At 37.0% G+C, this 26941-nt stretch overlaps 1 protein-coding gene and 4 long non-coding RNA genes across 5 annotated transcripts; 2 read left to right on the top strand and 3 right to left on the bottom strand.

Moving 5' to 3' along the window:
- The first annotated feature begins 172 nt into the window (after positions 1-172).
- Positions 173-3421, top strand: LOC124872210. The gene is made up of 2 exons (XR_007039222.1): positions 173-230; positions 2653-3421. It is a non-coding gene; the product is annotated as an uncharacterized LOC124872210 (long non-coding RNA).
- On the bottom strand, positions 2857-6573 carry LOC124872209. The gene is made up of 2 exons (XR_007039221.1): positions 4892-6573; positions 2857-3087 (listed from the first exon to the last, which is right to left on the bottom strand). It is a non-coding gene; the product is annotated as an uncharacterized LOC124872209 (long non-coding RNA).
- A 140-nt stretch (positions 6574-6713) lies between these two features.
- Positions 6714-9686, top strand: LOC124872221. The gene is made up of 2 exons (XR_007039227.1): positions 6714-7651; positions 9456-9686. It is a non-coding gene; the product is annotated as an uncharacterized LOC124872221 (long non-coding RNA).
- LOC124872222 lies at positions 9122-12370 on the bottom strand. The gene is made up of 2 exons (XR_007039228.1): positions 12313-12370; positions 9122-9890 (listed from the first exon to the last, which is right to left on the bottom strand). It is a non-coding gene; the product is annotated as an uncharacterized LOC124872222 (long non-coding RNA).
- Positions 12371-14568: 2198 nt separating this feature from the next.
- Positions 14569-26533, bottom strand: c7b (complement component 7b). Its single transcript, XM_047371970.1, has 18 exons — positions 26264-26533; positions 26078-26130; positions 25784-25859; positions 23534-23675; positions 22970-23114; positions 22731-22869; positions 22400-22528; positions 21296-21539; positions 20016-20129; positions 19748-19914; positions 18036-18264; positions 17789-17960; positions 17569-17656; positions 17236-17368; positions 16787-16978; positions 16307-16403; positions 15019-15197; positions 14569-14929 (listed from the first exon to the last, which is right to left on the bottom strand). The coding sequence occupies exons 1-18, from the start codon at positions 26327-26329 to the stop codon at positions 14751-14753; spliced, it is 2544 nt and encodes an 847-aa protein (XP_047227926.1). The 5' UTR covers positions 26330-26533; the 3' UTR covers positions 14569-14750.
- Positions 26534-26941: the final 408 nt, after the last annotated feature.

The following is a 26941-nucleotide window of genomic DNA, read 5'->3' as shown; positions in this document are numbered from 1 at the left end:
TATCACATGAAATCCTAATAAAGGAACTGTGTAACCTGACAGAATTGTAAGTTAATTTTTGCTTTACAGCAGGACCTATTTGTTGAATATATGAGCCAGTCTAAATCCGTTCAAAATAGAAAAGACCTAAAAAAGTAAATAAAAATAAAAAATTGTGCTTCACTACATCGATGGAACGAGAAAAACCTTCAGCTTCTGCGTCAACATACTGGAAAAGCAGCTGAAAATAGGTAAGACGAATATCAGATTAACAGAAAAAAAAAAGAACATCAGTATACTGTTTCCAAGTTACAAATTGACTAGCAATGATGTGTTTGTTTTTGAATCATGAGAGACTCCATTTTAGGAAAAAAGGAATGATAATTTAAGTTACCTGTAGCTTTTCTAAAAAACATTTTTACTTTTTCATCTTAGAGTTACAGGGGGTTACAACTGTTAGGGGCGATGTCAGGAAAGGGGCAGTTACGTCTGTTTCTTAGATAACATATCACCTTTGAACTCAAGAAGGGTTTTGGTCTTAAAAACATAGGCAGCTGAAATAGGTAAGACGAATATCAGATTAACAGAAAAAAAAAAGAACATCAGTATACTGTTTCCAAGTTACAAATTGACTAGCAATGATGTGTTTGTTTTTTGAATCATGAGAGACTCCATTTTAGGAAAAAGGAATGATAATTTTAGTTACCTGTAGCTTTTCTAAAAACATTTTACTTTTTCATCTTAGAGTTACAGGGTTACAGTTATTCTATATCCCAACTGTTAGGGGCAATGTCAGGAAAGGGGCAGTTACGTCTGTTTCTTAGATAACATATCACCTTTGAACTCAAGAAGGGTTTTGGTCTTAAAAACATAGGCAGCTGAAATAGGTAAGACAAATATCAGATTAACAGAAAAAAAAAAGAACATCAGTATACTGTTTCCAAGTTACAAATTGACTAGCAATGATGTGTTTGTTTTTGAATCATGAGAGACTCCATTTTAGGAAAAAGGAATGATAATTTAAGTTACCTGTAGCTTTTCTAAAAAACATTTTTACTTTTTCATCTTAGAGTTACAGGGGGTTACAACTGTTAGGGGCGATGTCAGGAAGGGGCAGTTACGTCTGTTTCTTAGATAACATATCACCTTTGAACTCAAGAAGGGTTTTGGTCTTAAAAACATAGTCTTTGCAGTTGAGAGATAGAGGGGAGTACAAATGTTTCTGTACCTCTTAAAAAATCCAGATTGTCGTCATCCTCAAGCATTGACAGTGGATCAAAAAGGTGGTTTCAGGTTTCCAAGACTTGAGCTATCACCAAAAAAGTAATAGTAAGATCATTTAAACCCTCTAATATGCACTCAAACACAATCTCCTAAAGCAGTATACATTTCAAACTATGGCTCTATTAAATTTAATAGAATATGCATGGTAATCTCTGTTTAACTATAAATGACTTTTTTAAAGAAAATGAAATTGGAGTGCATCAGATTGTTAAAAAATTCTTCAAACTGTAAATAAGATAAATGTATACTATTAATAATGAATATTGTTTTGTACATAGTCCAGATTTATTAATCTATTGCATCACACAAAAGCAGAGGTCATTACAAGTTACTTTATTCTTTTAAATGTTTTTGTTTTATTATTATTGAATGGTTGTTGCATAGTCGTAACCAGGGTCTATTGAAAAGAAAAAACATTATAGTTGTTTTGTAGACAAATTATTTTTATACACTCAAGCACAATTTTAATCAGTTATCAGTTTTGTATCAGTACAAGGATGTTTTTTTCTATGCTTCAATAGTACTCAGTGCAGAATTCTGTTTTTGCAGTATAATTTTGACAACATTCTGAAGATTCGCATTCTTGTACATAGTATAATTGCAACGACAATCGTTTTGGAAATTCTTTGAAATGCTGTGTGTACTGATTGCTGTCGCTTCATTTAAGAAAAATTGTATCTGCTAAATTTCTATGTCACTGACAATAAACATTTATTTACTTTGTGTATTTTAAACTGGTTTCTTATTCCTGTCATTTTTACATCTTTACAGTAAGTAATCCTCTATATTTAATTTCATTTTGAAACTTTGTTTTGTATAGACACCAACTTTGGTCATGTTGCAGTCACTTTGTAGTGTCATCTATTGTCAAAACAACTTCTGTGCATTTAGAAAGTTGTATACAATTGATTATATTTCATAGAGTGCATAATATTTTGGATCCATGCTTTTGTGTGCATTCTGCTAAGTAAATGCAATAAACAGATTTCTAGAGTTTATTCTTGTTTTTAAACTTGATTTACAATAACTCAATTGACTGTGAGAGTCAGTTGAGGTATTAGTATTTTTTAATGCTATTACAATTTCTTTACACAACTATTTAGCATACACTAAATTGCTAAGCAGATATATTAGAATGCACATGCAGTACTTTTACATAACACACTGGGATTTTAAAAACAAAACAGCAACCCACACATGGCTTAATTCTTCCCTCTCAAACTTTTAAGTTCTAAGGTTTTTCATATTTTGTACATATCTAGTAATTATGGTGTATGTTATTTTTCAAACTTTTTCACTTTGAATTAATATTTGTTTAGTAAAATCAGTGGTCTAACTTTTTTACGATTAAGGTTAGATTTCAATTCAATTCAATTTTATTAATTTTAGGAATATAGCACCAGTTCAGAGCAAATGTCATCTCAAGGCAGATGATAAAACAGAGAGTTCTAAGCATGTAGCTACAGTGGTAAGTAAGGACTCCATATTAACAAGAAAAACCTCTAGTAGAACCATGCTCAGTATAAGTGGCCATCTGCTGTGATTGGCTAGCTTTAGAGGGCAGAAAGTAAACAGAAAAAAAAAACACAGAAGCACCAGTCCAGGAGTAGTTTATTTGGGAAAGAATACAGCACACACCGTTAGTGACATCACTAATACCATTAGTAGTTCCATCTAAGAAACACAATAAAACAAGAAAGCACTGAGCCAGTAGTAGTATCAATGGGATAAGAAAATTAAGAGTAAATACCTGCAGCAATAGCTCACTGGCATTATCCTTGAAAGAGACAGTTAAAGACAAAATCCCTAGGCAGAGTGTATCTTCTATGAAAACAACAAGAATGAGAACATACACTTTATTAGATTATGACACACAACACAAATACACCACACAAAGGTTTCTATTTACTGCTGCAATTTCTAGTTATGATTAAAGTTCCTTGTCAGGTTAAACACAATTTTGTGGCCTCACACATTTAAGATAATAAAAGGAATAGAAGTGTTGCACATATATTTATTCTGAACTTTTGTTATTTTATTTAGAGAGCACTCACATGTTGCATTTCTAATTTAACAAATAAATATTAAAATCGTTTAGAATTTCTTCCTTTAGGAATTTCTTTCTTTAGGAAGTGGCATAGAGAAACACTTTTAGAATTTTGACATTTTCTTATGAAGAGATGGTAAAAAATATGAGGACAAGTAGAAGGAAAACTGCAGAAACAGAATATCCACATGCTCTTTCTAGTATTTTTTTAAGGAAACATTGAACTAAAGCAGAACCATCTGCTGGAAGAGGTATGGACAGTAGAGGCAGACAAGCCATTTGGGTGCTTTCTACCAAACTGGTTTGTGTGGCTTTAAAAATGTTTTTTATTGTTGGCATTTGCCCTTTGCTTAGCTAGATGAAAGAACAATGAGCAGGTTAATGGAGACCATTAACATATAAAAATATAGTGACAAGCATGTTCATGTTATTTTTACTTGTAACTGTTTTTTTTTTAAGATGAACCTAATAAGCTATTAAAAACAAAAGCAATTCAACATAAATATAATGTCAAATAAACATTGGTATAAGACAAAATTATTGTCTCTTGTCCAACTGCTTTTTATTTCAATGCCACTTACCTCATAGTATATATATGTCAATAAACTGATCTACACTTCAGAGTTGTGCTGATTTCAGTTTAACCTTCTTGCTCATCACCAACATTGGATATTTTGAAACCTTATGAAGTTAATAAATACTACTTGAAAAGGTGTGTGTTACTCTTCTGCAGTGTAGTTTGACATTTTTAATCAAATGTTATAAAAGCCGATAAGTGGTGTTCTCAAACGGCACTTGTGAGTTGCTCAGTAACAAAACCAATTACTATTTCTTAATTCTATTTAGAGTTACCTTCACTGGTATGACAAAAACGTGTTTTTATTATTGAAATGTCATTAGTTCTTGACTAATTCTACAAACACATTCTGAAGTTTCAAATAATTTCTATAAATGAAATATACAACATTTGCTTACAGTTAACTGACTACACACCAGAATCAGGACATCTCTTCATAGCTTATAATGTTAGGCATATGTTGTACGCAGACCATGTCAATTACTATTTTCACTTAATATTAAAAGTTCTAAAAATTACATTAGCTTAGGAATTACCCTAGCTAATCAGCAACATTCACATTTGCCAAGTTATTTCTTCGTAAATAAGAATCATGAAAATGTGTTTTTTCAAAGATATCACACCTTATAATCCCATCACACTATTGAGTATGAGCCTTTTGTTTTTATTGCGTTAGAAGACATGATTCCACAATAAAATAACACTAACCAATCCTCTTCCTTACAGTTGGGCCAAAAATTATTCATATCCTGGAAAGTATAGATGTATATTTTTTTTCATTTAACTGAGAAGTTTGTTTCTCACATAAAAGGAAAAAGGCATCTCTCCAATGACAACAAAATAATTAAAATCTTTATAAAAAAATTGGCATGTTAAAATTTTTTTATGTTCTCAGTGTACATCCACAATGCTGAAAAGGAGTGTTTAAAACGTGGCAGAAGTAGTGGCAGAAGACATTTTGATGTATCCTAAAATCTCTTTAATGGCCTCATGTTTAGATTTACCTATCACGTGAATAGGATCCCACTACGGAGGCGAGAGCTGGTGTAAAGCAGCTGGTCTCCAAGCACTCTTTCTTCTCTGCCCCTCAATGTGTTGCAGTAGCAGGGCTTGTAAAACAAACCAAAAGTGTCTGAACCAATATAATCAGCACCTCTCTGACAGCATTCGTTTTTACTTCACTGTATGGCCATAAAAGTCGCATCTGAATTTGAACACAGCAATAGTGAATGACATCCGTGAATCAGTAATTCTGTGTTTAATTAATCTGTGGTTTCAAGGACTTTGATGTGTGACACAAAAAACGGAATTTTGGAACTGGAATTGAATTTTGGAATAGAAAATGAAAGTTATCAAATGGAATTTTCAATACATAGCAAAGCAATTTTCAAAGCAAACAAATTCAGTTTAAAAGCCAAGGAATTCAGTTTCAAACCATTAAATTCATTTTAATGGTTTGAAACTAGGTAAAAAACTTTTATTTGGTGGAGACTGGACTTTAGCTGTGTGTCAGAGTCAGGGCATGAATCACTTGGTCTATTTTGTTTACTTCTATCTTCGCCAAATGTACCAAGAGTAGGAGAGTTAGCTCGCAGGAGATGAAGTGCTGCCATCAAAACTAAATTTGCCGCTTTTTAAAACCACAGATATCCTTGCGTGCTTTCTAGGTTTTAGCGGCATGGCTTTCTGTCCGCTGTCAGGAGCATGTGTTCACCTCCGTTCGAGTGCACCTAACTCAGTGTGTCAGTGTCACCGTTGGTGACACAGAGTATGATGAGTGTGTTTTCGTCCAGCTTTTGCCATGTTTGGCCATAGAAAGAAGAGTAGTGACAACACAGGGACAGAAATCCTTCACGACGTGATCCAATAAAACGAATGACATTAACTGTTAAACTATTACTACATGCTGTGATCCTCTTGGGGGCACGGCGGTCTGGTTGGTAGGGCGGGGTGCCCCCCTTGAATAGTGGTAGGTGAAACACTGCAGGTGCTTCCACAGATTAGAAGTATTCCGCCGCAGCCGTGCATATTGCATCATAAATATTTCTGCACAGCATTTTGAAATGGAGTTTCGACGAAAATTCAAACTGAAAGACTGGGGTGGTGTTCCAACTACTCATGTCTAGTTCTCTCAATCATACGCATGTCTTGTTTTTTCAGATCATTAGGTGGGTTCAGTTTTCCTTTTCAGCACATTTAATTGACAGCTGTGGGAGATTAATCAGAATGAGGCCATACGGGGTACAAAGGGTGGAGTTGTTTACGTTTTCTGAATTTTTTATTTTTAATAAAGATCATATAAAAAGGGCACCAGACAGCGATCCTTATTATTGCTATTATTTGCTTTATTTTATGTCTTTTATTTATTTTTTCTTATGTTTTTCTGTCCTCGGAAAGAACAGCAATATTAAATTGTCTATAGCTGCTTCATTCAGACTTATTGTTCACCTACTACGAAACTAAGAATAATCATTTTCATCCCATTTTTATCAGATTGGCAGTCAAATCGGACAGAGTCTAGGAGAATGTTAATACCACCACTGGAAGAGGTCAGAAGTGGTTGCTTATTAATAAGCCATCAAAAATAATTTCAGTGTTTGATTCTTTGCAATAATCCTTTTAGCTGTTATGATCCTTTCACTTTTAACTGTATAATAATTCACACCTTTTTTGAAAAAGGTGCACACCCTGGTTTAATTTCCAGTGGTTCTGTCAAGCAGCAATTTTAAGTTCGGCTTACAATAGTGTTTGGAGGGCAATTCTTTTGAAAGCAGTGTTTTTGCCTACCACTATTCAAGGGGGGGGGGGGAGGGGGCACCCCGCCCTACCAACCAGACCGCCGTGCCCCCAAGAGGATCACAGCATGTAGTAATAGTTTAACAGTTAATGTCATTCGTTTTATTGGATCACGTCGTGAAGGATTTCTGTCCCTGTGTTGTCACTACTCTTCTTTCTATGGCCAAACATGGCAAAAGCTGGACGAAAACACACTCATCATACTCTGTGTCACCAACGGTGACACTGACACACTGAGTTAGGTGCACTCGAACGGAGGTGAACACATGCTCCTGACAGCGGACAGAAAGCCATGCCGCTAAAACCTAGAAAGCACGCAAGGATATCTGTGGTTTTAAAAAGCGGCAAATTTAGTTTTGATGGCAGCACTTCATCTCCTGCGAGCTAACTCTCCTACTCTTGGTACATTTGGCGAAGATAGAAGTAAACAAAATAGACCAAGTGATTCATGCCCTGACTCTGACACACAGCTAAAGTCCAGTCTCCACCAAATAAAAGTTTTTTACCTAGTTTCAAACCATTAAAATGAATTTAATGGTTTGAAACTGAATTCCTTGGCTTTTAAACTGAATTTGTTTGCTTTGAAAATTGCTTTGCTATGTATTGAAAATTCCATTTGATAACTTTCATTTTCTATTCCAAAATTCAATTCCAGTTCCAAAATTCCGTTTTTTGTGTCACACATCAAAGTCCTTGAAACCACAGATTAATTAAACACAGAATTACTGATTCACGGATGTCATTCACTATTGCTGTGTTCAAATTCAGATGCGACTTTTATGGCCATACAGTGAAGTAAAAACGAATGCTGTCAGAGAGGTGCTGATTATATTGGTTCAGACACTTTTGGTTTGTTTTACAAGCCCTGCTACTGCAACACATTGAGGGGCAGAGAAGAAAGAGTGCTTGGAGACCAGCTGCTTTACACCAGCTCTCGCCTCCGTAGTGGGATCCTATTCACGTGATAGGTAAATCTAAACATGAGGCCATTAAAGAGATTTTAGGATACATCAAAATGTCTTCTGCCACTACTTCTGCCACGTTTTAAACACTCCTTTTCAGCATTGTGGATGTACACTGAGAACATAAAAAAATTTTAACATGCCAATTTTTTTATAAAGATTTTAATTATTTTGTTGTCATTGGAGAGATGCCTTTTTCCTTTTATGTGAGAAACAAACTTCTCAGTTAAATGAAAAAAAATATACATCTATACTTTCCAGGATATGAATAATTTTTGGCCCAACTGTAAGGAAGAGGATTGGTTAGTGTTATTTTATTGTGGAATCATGTCTTCTAACGCAATAAAAACAAAAGGCTCATACTCAATAGTGTGATGGGATTATAAGGTGTGATATCTTTGAAAAAACACATTTTCATGATTCTTATTTACGAAGAAATAACTTGGCAAATGTGAATGTTGCTGATTAGCTAGGGTAATTCCTAAGCTAATGTAATTTTTAGAACTTTTAATATTAAGTGAAAATAGTAATTGACATGGTCTGCGTACAACATATGCCTAACATTATAAGCTATGAAGAGATGTCCTGATTCTGGTGTGTAGTCAGTTAACTGTAAGCAAATGTTGTATATTTCATTTATAGAAATTATTTGAAACTTCAGAATGTGTTTGTAGAATTAGTCAAGAACTAATGACATTTCAATAATAAAAACACGTTTTTGTCATACCAGTGAAGGTAACTCTAAATAGAATTAAGAAATAGTAATTGGTTTTGTTACTGAGCAACTCACAAGTGCCGTTTGAGAACACCACTTATCGGCTTTTATAACATTTGATTAAAAATGTCAAACTACACTGCAGAAGAGTAACACACACCTTTTCAAGTAGTATTTATTAACTTCATAAGGTTTCAAAATATCCAATGTTGGTGATGAGCAAGAAGGTTAAACTGAAATCAGCACAACTCTGAAGTGTAGATCAGTTTATTGACATATATATACTATGAGGTAAGTGGCATTGAAATAAAAAGCAGTTGGACAAGAGACAATAATTTTGTCTTATACCAATGTTTATTTGACATTATATTTATGTTGAATTGCTTTTGTTTTTAATAGCTTATTAGGTTCATCTTAAAAAAAAAACAGTTACAAGTAAAAATAACATGAACATGCTTGTCACTATATTTTTATATGTTAATGGTCTCCATTAACCTGCTCATTGTTCTTTCATCTAGCTAAGCAAAGGGCAAATGCCAACAATAAAAAACATTTTTAAAGCCACACAAACCAGTTTGGTAGAAAGCACCCAAATGGCTTGTCTGCCTCTACTGTCCATACCTCTTCCAGCAGATGGTTCTGCTTTAGTTCAATGTTTCCTTAAAAAAATACTAGAAAGAGCATGTGGATATTCTGTTTCTGCAGTTTTCCTTCTACTTGTCCTCATATTTTTTACCATCTCTTCATAAGAAAATGTCAAAATTCTAAAAGTGTTTCTCTATGCCACTTCCTAAAGAAAGAAATTCCTAAAGGAAGAAATTCTAAACGATTTTAATATTTATTTGTTAAATTAGAAATGCAACATGTGAGTGCTCTCTAAATAAAATAACAAAAGTTCAGAATAAATATATGTGCAACACTTCTATTCCTTTTATTATCTTAAATGTGTGAGGCCACAAAATTGTGTTTAACCTGACAAGGAACTTTAATCATAACTAGAAATTGCAGCAGTAAATAGAAACCTTTGTGTGGTGTATTTGTGTTGTGTGTCATAATCTAATAAAGTGTATGTTCTCATTCTTGTTGTTTTCATAGAAGATACACTCTGCCTAGGGATTTTGTCTTTAACTGTCTCTTTCAAGGATAATGCCAGTGAGCTATTGCTGCAGGTATTTACTCTTAATTTTCTTATCCCATTGATACTACTACTGGCTCAGTGCTTTCTTGTTTTATTGTGTTTCTTAGATGGAACTACTAATGGTATTAGTGATGTCACTAACGGTGTGTGCTGTATTCTTTCCCAAATAAACTACTCCTGGACTGGTGCTTCTGTGTTTTTTTTTTCTGTTTACTTTCTGCCCTCTAAAGCTAGCCAATCACAGCAGATGGCCACTTATACTGAGCATGGTTCTACTAGAGGTTTTTCTTGTTAATATGGAGTCCTTACTTACCACTGTAGCTACATGCTTAGAACTCTCTGTTTTATCATCTGCCTTGAGATGACATTTGCTCTGAACTGGTGCTATATTCCTAAAATTAATAAAATTGAATTGAATTGAAATCTAACCTTAATCGTAAAAAAGTTAGACCACTGATTTTACTAAACAAATATTAATTCAAAGTGAAAAAGTTTGAAAAATAACATACACCATAATTACTAGATATGTACAAAATATGAAAAACCTTAGAACTTAAAAGTTTGAGAGGGAAGAATTAAGCCATGTGTGGGTTGCTGTTTTGTTTTTAAAATCCCAGTGTGTTATGTAAAAGTACTGCATGTGCATTCTAATATATCTGCTTAGCAATTTAGTGTATGCTAAATAGTTGTGTAAAGAAATTGTAATAGCATTAAAAAATACTAATACCTCAACTGACTCTCACAGTCAATTGAGTTATTGTAAATCAAGTTTAAAAACAAGAATAAACTCTAGAAATCTGTTTATTGCATTTACTTAGCAGAATGCACACAAAAGCATGGATCCAAAATATTATGCACTCTATGAAATATAATCAATTGTATACAACTTTCTAAATGCACAGAAGTTGTTTTGACAATAGATGACACTACAAAGTGACTGCAACATGACCAAAGTTGGTGTCTATACAAAACAAAGTTTCAAAATGAAATTAAATATAGAGGATTACTTACTGTAAAGATGTAAAAATGACAGGAATAAGAAACCAGTTTAAAATACACAAAGTAAATAAATGTTTATTGTCAGTGACATAGAAATTTAGCAGATACAATTTTTCTTAAATGAAGCGACAGCAATCAGTACACACAGCATTTCAAAGAATTTCCAAAACGATTGTCGTTGCAATTATACTATGTACAAGAATGCGAATCTTCAGAATGTTGTCAAAATTATACTGCAAAAACAGAATTCTGCACTGAGTACTATTGAAGCATAGAAAAAAACATCCTTGTACTGATACAAAACTGATAACTGATTAAAATTGTGCTTGAGTGTATAAAAATAATTTGTCTACAAAACAACTATAATGTTTTTTCTTTTCAATAGACCCTGGTTACGACTATGCAACAACCATTCAATAATAATAAAACAAAAACATTTAAAAGAATAAAGTAACTTGTAATGACCTCTGCTTTTGTGTGATGCAATAGATTAATAAATCTGGACTATGTACAAAACAATATTCATTATTAATAGTATACATTTATCTTATTTACAGTTTGAAGAATTTTTTAACAATCTGATGCACTCCAATTTCATTTTCTTTAAAAAAGTCATTTATAGTTAAACAGAGATTACCATGCATATTCTATTAAATTTAATAGAGCCATAGTTTGAAATGTATACTGCTTTAGGAGATTGTGTTTGAGTGCATATTAGAGGGTTTAAATGATCTTACTATTACTTTTTTGGTGATAGCTCAAGTCTTGGAAACCTGAAACCACCTTTTTGATCCACTGTCAATGCTTGAGGATGACGACAATCTGGATTTTTTAAGAGGTACAGAAACATTTGTACTCCCCTCTATCTCTCAACTGCAAAGACTATGTTTTTAAGACCAAAACCCTTCTTGAGTTCAAAGGTGATATGTTATCTAAGAAACAGACGTAACTGCCCCTTCCTGACATCGCCCCTAACAGTTGTAACCCCCTGTAACTCTAAGATGAAAAAGTAAAAATGTTTTTTAGAAAAGCTACAGGTAACTTAAATTATCATTCCTTTTTCCTAAAATGGAGTATCTCATGATTCAAAAACAAACACATCATTGCTAGTCAATTTGTAACTTGGAAACAGTATACTGATGTTCTTTTTTTTTTCTGTTAATCTGATATTTGTCTTACCTATTTCAGCTGCCTATGTTTTTAAGACCAAAACCCTTCTTGAGTTCAAAGGTGATATGTTATCTAAGAAACAGACGTAACTGCCCCTTTCCTGACATTGCCCCTAACAGTTGGGATATAGAATAACTGTAACCCTGTAACTCTAAGATGAAAAAGTAAAATGTTTTTAGAAAAGCTACAGGTAACTAAAATTATCATTCCTTTTTCCTAAAATGGAGTCTCTCATGATTCAAAAAACAAACACATCATTGCTAGTCAATTTGTAACTTGGAAACAGTATACTGATGTTCTTTTTTTTTTCTGTTAATCTGATATTCGTCTTACCTATTTCAGCTGCCTATGTTTTTAAGACCAAAACCCTTCTTGAGTTCAAAGGTGATATGTTATCTAAGAAACAGACGTAACTGCCCCTTTCCTGACATTGCCCCTAACAGTTGTAACCCCCTGTAACTCTAAGATGAAAAAGTAAAAATGTTTTTTAGAAAAGCTACAGGTAACTTAAATTATCATTCCTTTTTTCCTAAAATGGAGTCTCTCATGATTCAAAAACAAACACATCATTGCTAGTCAATTTGTAACTTGGAAACAGTATACTGATGTTCTTTTTTTTTTCTGTTAATCTGATATTCGTCTTACCTATTTTCAGCTGCTTTTCCAGTATGTTGACGCAGAAGCTGAAGGTTTTTCTCGTTCCATCGATGTAGTGAAGCACAATTTTTTATTTTTATTTACTTTTTTAGGTCTTTTCTATTTTGAACGGATTTAGACTGGCTCATATATTCAACAAATAGGTCCTGCTGTAAAGCAAAAATTAACTTACAATTCTGTCAGGTTACACAGTTCCTTTATTAGGATTTCATGTGATAGGTCAACATTAAGTTGATTATACCTTTAAAAATATAAAAGGATGCATGTCTTTTTTTGTTGTTTTGTTTTTTAGATGTATTAACGCCTGAAAAAAACATACAGATTATTAATAACACCCTTAAACACACCCCTGTGTTTTAATTGACTCATTTAAGGTATCGCCCCTAATGACGACAACCAATCAACATCCACTGTTACGCCCCTTGGACACACCCCCCCTGCCCACATGGCAACCACATGGCGCCCATATGCCCCCCACCGGAAGTCCCGCCCTCACCGGAAGTCCCGCCCACCTGTCAAAATGTTTGATGGAAGGGTGCACTTAAATTCTCTAATATAGTGAACATTTGTGGATCCACATTTCCAAATAAACAAAAATTGCGCGCTTTTAAAAAAAATAATAATAATAACCCAGTCTTTTCGATATGTCTGTCAAATATTCATTCAATGTCTCACAGCCAGTGACCAGTCGGGTCACAATCTACCAGTTCACTTGGTCCTCTGGGCTGGGGCTCGCCATCCAAGTTTAGGAGAGGATGATCTGGTGGTCTCAGGGCACCACAGGCCAAAAGTGCACTATAACCAAAAAACCTGACCTGGAACAAGGCCATAGTAAAGCATCTTAAAATACAGGATGCTAATATCAATAAAGCTTAAGCTACAATTCAAAAAGATTTTTCATCATTTCTCAAGTTTTTTTCCATGTTGTACAACAATATTCAAGTTATCAGAGTTCAATATTACCAACATATCAGTAAACTAAAGAAATTTGATCAGCTACTAGGTATTTTAGCCAATTTTCAGCAAATTTACTGAGCCAACTGCCGATGCTTCGATGCTACACGACTCTACACGGGGATTTTTCCGGGCTTCAGCCGTTCACAAGGGAAGCTTTCTGAGATTTAATAAAACGGATTTACTGTTTTGAATTATATATTTTAACATTGGTTTTTTTTACCGATTCTTCATCGAATTTGACAAGATCTTCCAGGCTATTAACGGAAACAACCGTTAGCTCTGAGCTCTCAAGCGTCTCTAACACAATCTGAGCAAAATCTCAGCCCAGCAGTTAAACCTTATTGGCTGATGTGAAATCAGACTGTGACAGTTATTGGTTGTTTAATCCGTCACTAAAAACAATCACTAAAGGCATATTTCACGGTTTTTAAAGATTTTTAGCATTTCTTATCTATACTTATGAACATATTTATTAACTTATTTTTAACGTTATTACTTTTCAACTCTTATTGTAGAATAAGACATGAAATCTATTTATACTTTTTAATCTTGTTGTAGAAGAAAATATTAAATCAACATCATTCATTTTTTCTTGTGTTTTCAACACTGGGTTACACTTCCATGCCGCTTATGTTATGATTTGGGTTTTTTTGGTTTCAGGTTTTTTCCTTATATGTTTTTCACTGCTAAAGTTTTGAATCATGCTTTTGTTTATTATTTTTCTGATCATGTTTTAGTCTTGTTCATGTTTTGTCAAGTTTGGTTTTGTTTGTATATTAGAGTCTCTGTTTTTGCCCCAGCCACATTTTGTTCTGTCTGTCAGTTAAGTTTATTTGATTCACCTGCTCAAAAGTTAATCTGTCTCCTTGCTCCACCTGGTTTTCACTTCATATATACTCACCTGTTCAGTTAGTCGTCGTGGAAACATTCTCAAACCAAGTCTTGTTTTTTTGATCATGCCATGCCTGTCTTGCCTGGCCGTTTGTTTTGTTCCTGCTTCCTGCTGAGTGTGAGTTTTTGTTATTAAACCTTTTTTCACTTACCATCACGCTGCCTGCTCGTCTGCATTCTGGGGTCCTATATCTCGCAAACCATAACAGCTTATTTAGCTTTGGGGTTAATAAAGTGTGAATTGAATAGAAGTGGTCTGCAGATTGGTGCGTGGTTGGCCCTGTGAAGTACAGACGACGTGTCCAAGGCCAACGCCCCACCACTTCCTGGTGACCTTCAACAGGATTAAGTTGGTTCAGAAGTTTATAAAATGGATGGATGACTGATGACAACTGATTCTGAGAAACTATTTTATTCATTTTATACCCAAAAATAATCTATGACAAAGACATTTATGAGATGTCTTTGTTAGTTCACAATGACAAAGACTGTTTGAAAAACCTTTTCTATACAGTGGTGCAGCTAAAAATTAAGAAATATTTACAGACTAACATGAAGAAACAAATGAATGTCTGTCTTTACTGTGGACATGCCTCTACATTGATCAGACGGAAGGTCTCGCCAGCACACCTCCTGGACCCCACCTCGCACTCTGTCATGGTCACAGCGGCGCCGTCATCACCGGAACTGACGCACAGAGGGGCAGAGTCTCCAGGGCACTCGGACGGACTCTGACACGTGCATTTACGCTGTGACTCTACGATTTATAAAGTAATGATTACATTCATTATTTAGATGTTTTCTGGGATTCTGAGGATGTTCAGGGATCGGGTCAAGCGTGCTCACCTTGACAGATTGTCCCGGGTTTGCAGTCCTCACATGATCTAAACGTCTCCTCAGGTTTATCACAGTCAGCATGACCAGCCAGCGTGAAGCTCCGCCCTAAACACCGCAAAGCCCCCAGCTGACAAACTCCCAACATGACATTTCTCGGACCGAGCCTGGCACAGAACTCCACAGAAGACCTGAAAAAAGGACATTTTTATATTACCACACCTTGGCTGGGTTTTGCTTAGCTTTTTCTCTACTTTTAACTAAAGGTGGGTAGTAACTAGTTACATCTACTTAAGTAACATTTTGGGGAAAAAAGTACTTCTAGTAGTACTGAATTATCCTACAATCCATTTCGTAGACCCACGTCTTCCGTACAGGGAGGCAGCGGGAGCTGGTATGTCCAGCGGTCTATAGGCAAGAGGTCGCCGTGGACAGGTTGCCAGTCCATTGCAGTGCAACACAGAGACACACAGGACAACCATGCAGACACTCATTCATGTCTAAGGGAAATTTAGAAAGATAAATAAACCTAACAGTGAGAGTACCCAGCGAGAACCCCACGCATGCATGGGTGCAGAAAGACACCCTGGCGGAAGTCAAACCAAGGACCTTCTTGCTGCAAGGCAACAGTGCTACCAACTACACCACCATGCAGCCCTGTTTTTACTTCTACTTGAATAATATTATTTTGAAGTAAAACTACTCTTACTTGAGGTTCTGGTTACTTTACACACCTCTAGTTACTCAACATCATGTCTGTGTCTGGGGAGGCTTCTGGTTTCTACACAAGCTTCATGGTTCTAAGGTTATTTTCTATGTGCCGAGCCTGTTGGGCCATGTAGAGGTGGCATGAGCATACAGCAACATACAGTAAACAGCAGATATTGTCAGTAGAAGTATTTTCATCTGACATGTAAACATTACCTACTGTAAGTATTGCTTTCAAAGGTTTTTTGTTGTGGAAAACTGAAATCCGGAGATGTTTTTCTTCTGTTATGGAATGGAAGATGTGATTTATTTTTTTACAAATTTTTTATTTCATTATTCAACGCACCAGAACTTGCACATAATTCTATATTATGTCTGTATGATTGCATTGTTTTATTTATTAAATAAATCAGATTAGATTAGAGTACAACTCCCGTAAACGGTTCATAAGTAGCCTTTTAACGAAATACGTTTTTACTTTTTTTGGGGGGGGATTCTTTTTACTTCTGCTAGATAGAAAATATATTGAAGTAGTTTTACGTGAGTAAGCTTTTGGCTCCTCTACTTTTGGCTTCTCAAACATCGTACTCACCGGCACTCGGATGGCATTTTACAGACACACCCAGTTTTTCCAGTCTTCTCCCATGGTTTACACTTCAGACCAGTGGGTGGAGCAGGAGCTACTAGCACTGGGGAAAAACAGGAAAGCAAATTAAATGTAACATGTCGCTAAACTGTTTCTACTCCATGAAATTTTGCAGCTTTACAACCAAAAACTTCAATGTATTTTATTTCTATTTATATGATAAACCAACACTAAGTGGTGGTTAGTTGTGAGGTGGAACATTTTATTTTCCCCAAATACAAATCTGAAAAACATGGCATACATTTGTATTCACCGCCTTTTACTCTGAGAAGCCCAACTGAAATCAAGTGAAAACAACTGCCTTCAGATTCTGCCTGTATGTAAAGGAATCCAGCTTGTAAATCAAAAATAAATCCTGTTTGTTTTACAGCTCTTCTGAAAGTGTGAAAATGTAATAAGTCACCGCAGAATGATTCTGAAGATCACCTGTTCTGCACTGAATATCAGCAGGAGACGGAGACCACTGCAGACTGGAACTGCACATGATCTCTGACACCTGACTGTCCAGCGCCGACCCTGCGGGACAGGACAGGGACACCCTGTCTCCGATTTGATAGACATCTCTGCTGGGCGTGGCTTCAACTAAACTGTTGATCTGAGGAGTTGCACATGTGGAACCTGGACATTTGAACAACACGAATGGAGAGGCATCAGTAAACAAAACTGACTATTATACAAAACATCTTATATGAATGGAAACAACTGCACAGGATGAGAAAAATCTAAGATGGCCACATTTTCTTCCATCTGGCACCAAAGTGATCCGGTTCATGCTCAGAAACTTCATTAGGAATACTTCATAGTGTCTGACAGACAGCTGTAAGGGGGTTAGAAGACAAGACAGGAAAAACATTTAGTTTTAGCTTAATACTCACTTTTACAAACCATTGCTCCTGTACTCCATTGTTGGTTTTCACCACATGTGGATACAGCGTTCCCAATCAGATAATACTCCTCTATGCAGGAATATTGAACTCTGCTTCCAACTGTGTAATATTCTTGAGGATTCTAGAAAAACATAAAAAACAATCAGAATACAAACCAAAACCTTTTAACATAACATTGAATTGTTTCAGCAGTGTCAACACTGGGGTTCCTCAAGGCGCCATACTTGACCCCATATTACTCTGATTATTCAGGATTCATTTTAAAAGGCCTAATTCCTGTGTTTCCTGTGTTCTGTGAAAATTTCAGATTCAAAATCTCACCTCAACAAATCCATTCTTCAGGATTGGAGGAGCTCCACACCTTCTTGGTGGAGCTGTAGAAAGCCCAAAACACTGAGGCTCCATCATCCTGATTGTAAAAGGAAAACCAAAGAGAGTGAAAACGGGAATAATAAACATTATAGGTATTCATATGCCAGCTCCAAAATTCAAAGCTATAAATGTAGGGGATAAAATATTAGAAATGGGAGAATTATCTTACTGCAAGTTTTGAATATCTGGTCCTTCACAGGATTTCTGTTCCCTCTGCTCCCCGATGCAGTGCTGGCCACCTCCTCTAGGGGAAGGGTTGTTGCAGCTCCGGGTTCTTGACCTTTGGCCCCCAGAGCAAGAGCCCCAGGAGGACCAGCAACTCCAGCTGCCATGGATCACCCCTGTGAGGCAGAAGGAGGGATCAGCTTTCTTGTCCTGTGCTCTACGTGAACATTGTTTTTACCTTGTTTGGTTACCTGGTTGTTCTCCAATCACGGCTCCTCTCTCGCATGCTGGTCCGGATGTTCCAGGTCTGCAGACGCAGTGACACTCTGTGCCCGTCAGCAGTGGCTGGCCGTTGTTCTGGCAGGGCCTGCAGTGGCAGGGATGCTCCTCTGCCAGGTACTCCTCCGTCGCTCGCTTCAGATGGAGTTTTTTTAACCCTGCACAGTTAACCTCTTTCACCAGTTCATACAGAGGACGAAGCTGGAGGACAGGTTCACAGACCACAGATGTTCTTAACAATCAGAGGGAATGATTACTGATTTACTATTTAGAGTAAAAGTCTGAAGAATGTATTCATCTGAACCTGTCTGTGAGGGTTGCCAGATTTTGGAAACTGGCTGACTTTAAAATATTACTGATATGAAGAGTTTCATACAACTAGGCATGGGTCAGCTACAGGCATCAATGTTTCCTAAGGTTTCACAAAATGCTGATTGCAAAACTGCTAAAATATTCTGTGAAACCCTTCCTGTGGTTTGATTAAAGCGCAACTAAACCCAATGTAAACCATGAGCCCGCCCTCAGACAAATTCTGAAAAATGCCACCAAAGTGGGCGGTGCCAAGAGACACTGAGGGCGTGACCAATTGTGGGGCTGATCGGGGTGGGTTTATCGGGGGTGTGGTCAGGAGGATGAGGGAAAGTGGCAACTAGCTTAATTTGTTTTTTTTTTTAAGAATATTTTTGGCACTAGAGGCCTTTCTTTTGATAGTAGGTAGACAGGAAGGAGGGGCAAAGAGAGGGGGAGACATTTGGCAAAGGTCGCCGGTCTGGGACTCGAACCCAAGACGGCTGCTTCAAGGACTATAGCCTCTGTATGTGGTCGCGTGCTAAACCCCTACAACAGCGCTGCACCCGCAACTAGCTTAATTTGACATATTGAAACATGGAGAGTGACCAGAGTGTCGCTGGTAGTTTCACCACGGATCGGTCTTTTGAGGTGGAGGATTTTTCACTCCCCTCGTCACCAGGAGGTTCAGGGAGGCTTTGTGGAGCCCAGCGGGCCTGAGCATTATCAGTTCGAGCTTCTGGCTCCAGGCATTGACTCAGTGATGTCCGAAGCCGGCACTGCTGAGGTCCAGTTTCTGAGTGGTAAAGTGATGCTAGCTGCATCATTGCTAACATGGGCTACCATTTAAAGCAATAACAAACTCCCACAAAGTTTACATTTACATGTAGATTCATGTTATCTTAAGTAAAGCATCTGATCGAAGGTCAACTCCTGACTCGCTACATGGGCGTGTGTTTTAGATGGTTTTATACCCCAACACGGTGTAAAGCACTGCTAAATGTTCGACAGAAACATTTAAGGTTTTTCACTACACTGATTTCAATGCTAAACCTGGGCTGCTACAATGTTCAATTTTGAAATTGAAACAAACATTCATACATTTGCTGTGAGGCTGATGTTTTTATGTATTTTTGTACCAAACATTGGTCTCAGCAAAGTAAACAGTGAAGGATGATTGGGCTAAACAAAGACTTGCTTGTTAGCTCTGACAGAATAATTATGAAGGAATGTGGTCTAGACCCTTGCTAATCCTATTTCCACTACAATAAATCCCTGATCCTAATGCTAAACATCAGCGTTTTACAATCTAGCTTAAGCGCCTGATAGAAATAAGAAAAACAGTAAAGTTTACAGAATATGGAACAATAAACAAAATAAATGTTCTGTCTTTTACCTTCTGGTTTATTATATCAGGAAAGTCTTTGACAGATGAGGCCCAGTTGTTGTATATTTCTCCGTTAGCTTCCGGATTCTGCAGATCCAGAACAGATAGAGCACCAATGAAGCGGGGATCTCCTCCAAACACTTTGACCTTAATGGGCATTTTGCTTGACTGGCTTCCTACAAAAAAATTTAAATAATGTCAGCTCAGTGATAACTTTGAATAAAGTATTTGAATTGATGTGAATCGAAGACACAAGGTTGTGATAACTTTGACTCACTTGCGCTGGATTCCAGATGTCTCTTCAGGTTTTCACAGGTGATTTTGGTTTTCTTGAAGAAGAAATAGCGTTTCACTTTTTTCCAACATCTTTGGTATTCAATATCAGTCACACCTTTCCAAAACAATAACAGAAAAATAGTATACATATTGAGACACTGTATGTTTAACTTCTAAATGCCTCTTTGTGTGAGTACATGTGTGAAAATTCAATTCAGTTTATTTATATAGCAACAATTCATAAAGCATTTTACAGAACAAACAGATCCATTTTCTTTTAAGAAACATTCAAAACAATCCAATACTGTTTAGTTATAAACACATTCAAATTCAATGCATTTCATATCTATCTTAGTTGTAATTCAGATTCGGTTGATTAGTCAATGCCAAATGGTAAAAAAGTATCTATATGGAAACCCAGCTGATGCATCAAGTGACTGACTTTGCAGCAGTCCCGCCTCCTGAACAAGCATGTTGTGACAGTATTAACAGTATATACTTTGCAGATATCTCTCATCCTGAACGAACAGTGGGCAACAGCAGATGGTTGACTGCACTGAGTTGTTAACTTTGCAGTTACCACTGATCTTGAGCAAGCATGTGGCAGCAGTGGATGGTTTGTTGCACCGAGTCATTGACTTTACAGCAATCCCCCAAACTGAGAATATATGGCACCAATGGATGGTTCATTGCAACATTATTTACTTAGCAGCAATTCCTCATCCTGAGCAAGTAGGTGGTGACAGTGAAGACTAACCTTTTCACAAGAAGAGACCACCAGCAGAACAGGACTCAGTATGAGCATGCGGCCGTCTATTCCAACTGACTGGGACTCGAGAGGACAGAATAATTGTCATGTGAGTGTTCTTGTTGACCTGGTAATGTGGTGACCACTCTAGGATGTATGTGCCTCACCTCTCACCTGTTGACCGCTTCGGATAAGCTCCAGTCCCCTTTAAACCTGACTAGGTATAAGTGGATATAGACAACACATACATGGATGGTTTCAAAGTTTGGTATTTTTCCTAACCTTTTCTTAACCTGGGGATTATTGTCATAAATTAGGCCACAGTCATGTCTGTGTCATGTTTTATGATACATATCTTCGTAAGAATACCTTTCCATTAACTACTAATCTTGATCTTGGAGCTCCCTTTGGAGTATTTGATTTTTGAGCAGTAGGTCAAAACAAACATTGTCTTTGCTCTTTAGATGTAACATTTTGTTTGGTCCAAAATGTGTAATGTCAACTGTAACAATATTCACTTATTAAGTCCTTACTGTGGGATGTGTCAGACTGAAGGTCTATCTCCAACAAGCCTTGGTATTCGCCTCCAAGTGAACCCTCTGACATGTAGTGTGTGCCATAGGTCTTAAGCACCTGGCGGTAGGCGGAGTAGTCGTACGTGAGGGGCAGCGAGGACAAGGCTTTCCAGAAGTCTACGGACAGAGTCATATACTGGGGGGCAGTGTTCTGAAACTGGGCCAGTTCCACTTTGTTCTTTAAGATTAAAAGTTTGTAAACCTGAAACACACACAAGAAAAAATTAGAAAGGGATTTTATAGAACACAAAAACAACACAAATAATGAAGCCCAAAGCAGTCAGTCTTAGTTTATCAGATTTAAGAGGTCCTCACATATTTCATGTCTAATTATCATACTTTTTCAGACTTAATTCTCAAATGGATGGATGGAAGGAAGGAAGGAAAGAAGGAAGGATGGATGGATGGAAGGAAGGAAGGAAGGATGGACAGATGGATGGATGGATGGAAGGAAGGAAGGAAAGAAGGAAGGATGGATGGATGGAAGGAAGGAAGGAAGGAAGGACAGATGGATGGATGGATGGATGGAAGGAAGGAAGGAAGGATGGATGGATGGATGGAAGGAAGGATGGATGGAAGGAAGGATGGACAGATGGACGGATGGATGGATGGATGGATGGAAGGAAGGAAGGAAGGATGGACAGATGGATGGATGGATGGATGGATGGATGGACAGATGGAGGGATGGATGGATGGATGGACGAACAGATGGATGGATGGATGTGGATGGATGGATGGATGGATGTGGATGGATGGATGGATGGATGGACAGATGGAGGGATGGATGGATGGATGAATGGATGGATGGATGGATGGATGGAGGAATGGACAGATGGATGGACGGGGATGGATGGATGGATGGATGGATGGATGGATGGATGGATGGATGGATGGATGGATGGATGGATGGATGGATGGATGGATGGATGGATGGATGGATGGATGGATGGATGGATGGATGGATGGGCGTACTTGGAAAATACCTAAAATTCTATACTTTTCCAGCCTTGCGTAACCCTGTGAAATTATTAGTGATAACCGTACATCTGTTCATACAGTCACCTTATTGTTCGTGACCTCTTTGTGGAAGGTCCGACGGTCATGTCCAAACAAGGCATTGGACTGGATGTGCTGAACATAGGACCAGGAGCTCTCATAGGACTCATCACTTTCGTCGTTGTCTACATGGACCTGCAGTACAAACAGTTATTCTCAACTCCATTAACTCACCTTTAGCAGTGCTGTTGCTCTACGAGTTTGGACCAGATCAAACTATTTAACTGCAACCAGAAAATCTTTCTTCAGATTATTATAAACCCTAAAGGATGATATGTGCTGAACTAAGTTTTATTTCTGAGAATAAGAGTTAAATTAAACTTCTTGCATGACTCACCTCAAAGTTGAACTTGAGGATGTTCTGTGGCAATCTGTACATCACATTATGGTTCCCGCTGAAAACCTTCCTGCACTGTCCTCCGAAATTAAACGTGTTGATTACCCCTGCTTTCAGTTTCCCTGTCAGCACGTCATATCTGTGAAAGAAATGCTTTATTGGACCTTATCTGTGGTAACAGGTAACAGACTGTCCTCTCCAAGCATTCTGTCCTAAATCACAAGCACAGATGTACCCACCCTTTGCCGGTGAGGTCAGAGTTGGGAGGCGTTTTGGCAAGATCACACGAGTACTGGCTGTTGTCTTGGCCACAGTTTTGCTCATCCAGACCATCCTCACAGTCTTGGTCTCCATTACAAACCAGAGATTGGCTGATACACGGGCCTGCATCATTGACTTACACTTGTCAATTCATTGCATAATATTTTGCAATTGTGCAATTTATAAATATTTTGTAGTTAGAGTAAATTCTGATTGGGATGAACCGATATGAGAATTTGGGCTGATTTCCATATCTTATATTAACATTGCTGTTATGGCCAATAACTGATATTATATGTATATCTCCATACCCTTTTAACACCGTGATAAAATGAACACACTGCTGATAATGCTTCTCTGCTTTAGTTAAACACAAACGGCAACAAGATAGAAATAAACATCGGTTGTTAATATCAACCCAGTTTTAACACAATGTGTTAAATATTACATCTTTCGATACCGATGTTAATGCCAATATATCGTGCATTGTTTAATTCTTCCTTAAGTTTTTAGCTAAGATTTTACTTTATATTTCAACATACCAGAGCTGCAGCGGAACCTGCCGCCACACCCAGTTTCAATGGGACATGCCTTCTGTGGGACGCATGACTGTGTTTCGGTGGCTTCTCCTGAACATGGCGCCCCACCAAACTGAGCATACACCTCCACATGACGAGTCCGCACCTATAAAAAAGAGTAAAATTAATAATTAATTAAAACCAATGAATTAATGGCTGCATGTACCAAATAACAAGAATCAACAGAAATAGTTACATGATCTGGTCAGACACCGTAACAAAATACTCTTTTTTCTCATAAAGCCAGAAATTGCAGATTACATAGACATGTCAATGTAGAAATAATATTATGCTATTGATTTGAATTCCATGGTCACCACACGTAACACTGACATATCAAAGTGCCCTGACAGCTCTGAACTATGAGAAAATACAGAGCAGCATTGCTTCATTCGAACTCTGTCCTGTCTGTGTTTGAACTGTTAAATCAAAACTGTGCCAAAAGTCAGCAGTGTTACTCTCACTGAGCTGTTTCTGGTAAAATAAGGCTCAAAAGATTACACATGCAATGTGATTTACAATCTGGTTTTACATTGTGAAAAACGTCTGCTGTCTGTAGCAGTACCATTGTAAGCTAAGCATAGACCAAATAAACTAGGCTAAACTAAGCTAAGCTAAACTTAAGATAAGTCTCAAGGTTCTCTTTCTGTCATTGATATGTTGAACATAAAAAAATATATAATTTAGGTGAGCTAAAATAAATTATATTAATATTAAATAAGGTGGGCTATGATAAAGTAAGAAGAGATAAGTCACTAAACTAAGACCTGATAAAATAAGTTAAGGTGAGCTAAAATAAGATATGAAGCTAGGTTAAGATAAAACAACTTAAAATAGAATAAACTAGGTTCACATAAGTTTTGATAAAAAGAGATATGTACTCTAACCAAACGTATGATAAAATAATGTAAAATATGGTAAACTACACTTAGGTAAACTAAGTAAAGAAAGAATGTAATAAACTAAAGTCAGTCAAAATACGGTAAGGTGCAATGAGGTGCTTGAGTGAACTAAGGTGAACTGAGGTAAGATAAAAAGAAAAAGAGGATAAAATTAGATAAGGTGTGCTAAGCTAAAGCTGCTATAATGTAAACAAGCTATGTTTAGTTAAATTAAATAATATTAACTAGGGTGAGCTGAAATAAGATAAGGTACACTAAGCTAAAATAAAATAAAACAAGCTAGTGCAACAAGATAAGTTATTATATGCTAAGGTGATATAAACTAATTCAGCATTAATGTTAGCTGACGTGGGCTGCACAGTGGTGCAGTTGGTAGCACTGTTGCCTTGCAGCAGGAAGGTCCTGGGTTCAGCTCCTGTCTTTCTGCATTAAGTTTGCATTTTCTCCCTGTGCATGCATGGGTTCTCACCGGGTACCCCGGCTTCCTCCCACAGTCCGAAAACATGACTGTTAGGTAAACTGGTCTCTCTAAATTGCCTTTAGGTGTAAATGAGTGAGTGCTTGGTTGTTTGTCCTGTGTGTGTCTGTGTTGCCCTGCGATGGACTGGCGACCTGTCCAGGGTGTACCCCGCCTCTCACCCGTAAACTACTGGAGATAGGCACCAGCTCCCCCCGTGACCCACTATGGAATAAGCGGTATAGAAGATGAATAAATGTTAGCTAACGTAAATTAAAATATCCTTTAAAATAAAATAAGCTAGGACAAGCTAAAGAAGCGCTAAGCACTACGGTAAAATTAAAATAAATAAGTAAACTGAGCTAAGGAAGGCTAAGCTAAGATGAACTGAGCTATGCAACACTATTACGTAAAGTGAGGTAAAACAGGACAAGATAAAATAAGTTAAAGTGAGATAAAAAGAAAGATAAAATTGCATCAGATAAGCTAAGGTTAACTAAGATATAAAAAACCTTTTTAACTCCACACTTTACCAATATTTTCTACTAACTTTAACAAATTTAACCATGATATATTTGATTAAGAAAACATTGTTTAAATCAAACCCCGTTTTCCCACCTAACATTCGTAAAGTCATCTACCTGTCTCTTCTGTACACTTTCTCTACTTTAAAGTTTACAGCGCTCTGAGTCAAGCATTTACAGGTCTATGCTCACACTGTAAAGCCTGGTGGACCAAATTTATGTTACATTTTACATTAAATACATTTAGGTACATAACTGTATTTTGGTTTGCTCAAATCCTCCAGAAACAATGCTGAAATACCCAAAAATGGTGTGTAGTGTGTCTGGGTACCTTTGTACGGGTGCAGGCATCGCAGTCAGACCAGGCTCCATAAGACCCCCATCTGCAGTTTACTTGCTGCTGACAACTGAGAGAAGAAGACATTACACTTTTTAGAAATAACTTATATACAACCCTTAAAGATGTAGCAGTTTGAGAACAATGGTAGATGAGATGAGAAGAGACTTCAAAACCACATCTGTTGGGCAATCCATTTCAAAGACATGAATTTAACGTGGCTGTCTAACAAATAAACTCCAGCAAACTATAAAAACAACCGCAGGGTTAAATGTAATGCTTGCTTACCAAATTGGTGACACCAGGGTAAGTGACAGTGCTAAAGCAGCAACCAAATGCAACTGTAAACAAAAACCAAGAAGAGGTTTTACTTAAACTTAAAAAGTTGATATTTTTTGTTTTTTCCAGATGAAACTGATTGTGTGTGATATATCAGATTTTAAATGTACATCTAAAGGAATTTGAGGGGTTTACCTTCATGCTGAGCTGTTCAGAGTTTCTCCTTCTTCTCTGGTTCAGCACTGTAATATGCAGGGTCATATAAAAGCCCAAATGGAGGCGGGCTGGATTTCTTAACTCTCCCCAGAGTTCAGGAATTCCCTCAGTGAAGAAAGATTTGTCGATAGAGAGTGAACAACCAGATCCAAGCTGAACAGCTTCTCGTAGTGAGTCACGTACAGAGAGAACCTGGTGTTATTTACCCAATAACGGGTTTTGTTGGACAGACGCTTGTGTCCAGCAGACAGGTTTGTTTATTCTGTATGCTTCGGCTGCTTACTCTAAATATGTGAAGAAATCTGCTGAGAAGACCCAGTGGAAAAAGATGGGAGCAGTTGCATCACAATTGTTTATCCAGGATCACAAGCTGACTCTGCACAATCAGACTAAAGGTTAAAACATTTCAGTTGGTCTTGCGCTAGAGCCCCATTTGATTTAAATGCTTTCAAAATATGTGCTTTTTTAATCCATAATTAGAATTTTGCACGGATTGCACTGACTAATTATTGCTTTCATGGGCAGAGAAAGAACAATCCTGGAAGGAAACCTTTTAGAGGCTGCAAAGGTCTTGAGACACAATGCTATGGCTTATATCAAAGAGCATTTGTGGGTTAGAATGGCCCAGTCAAAGTCCAGACATAAATCCAATTAATA

This window comes from Girardinichthys multiradiatus, chromosome 8 (assembly GCF_021462225.1).
Source record: "Girardinichthys multiradiatus isolate DD_20200921_A chromosome 8, DD_fGirMul_XY1, whole genome shotgun sequence".
Taxonomy (NCBI): Eukaryota; Metazoa; Chordata; class Actinopteri; order Cyprinodontiformes; family Goodeidae; genus Girardinichthys; species Girardinichthys multiradiatus.
Note: the sequence above shows the minus strand (reverse complement) of the source record. Positions and strands in the feature narration are given on the sequence as shown.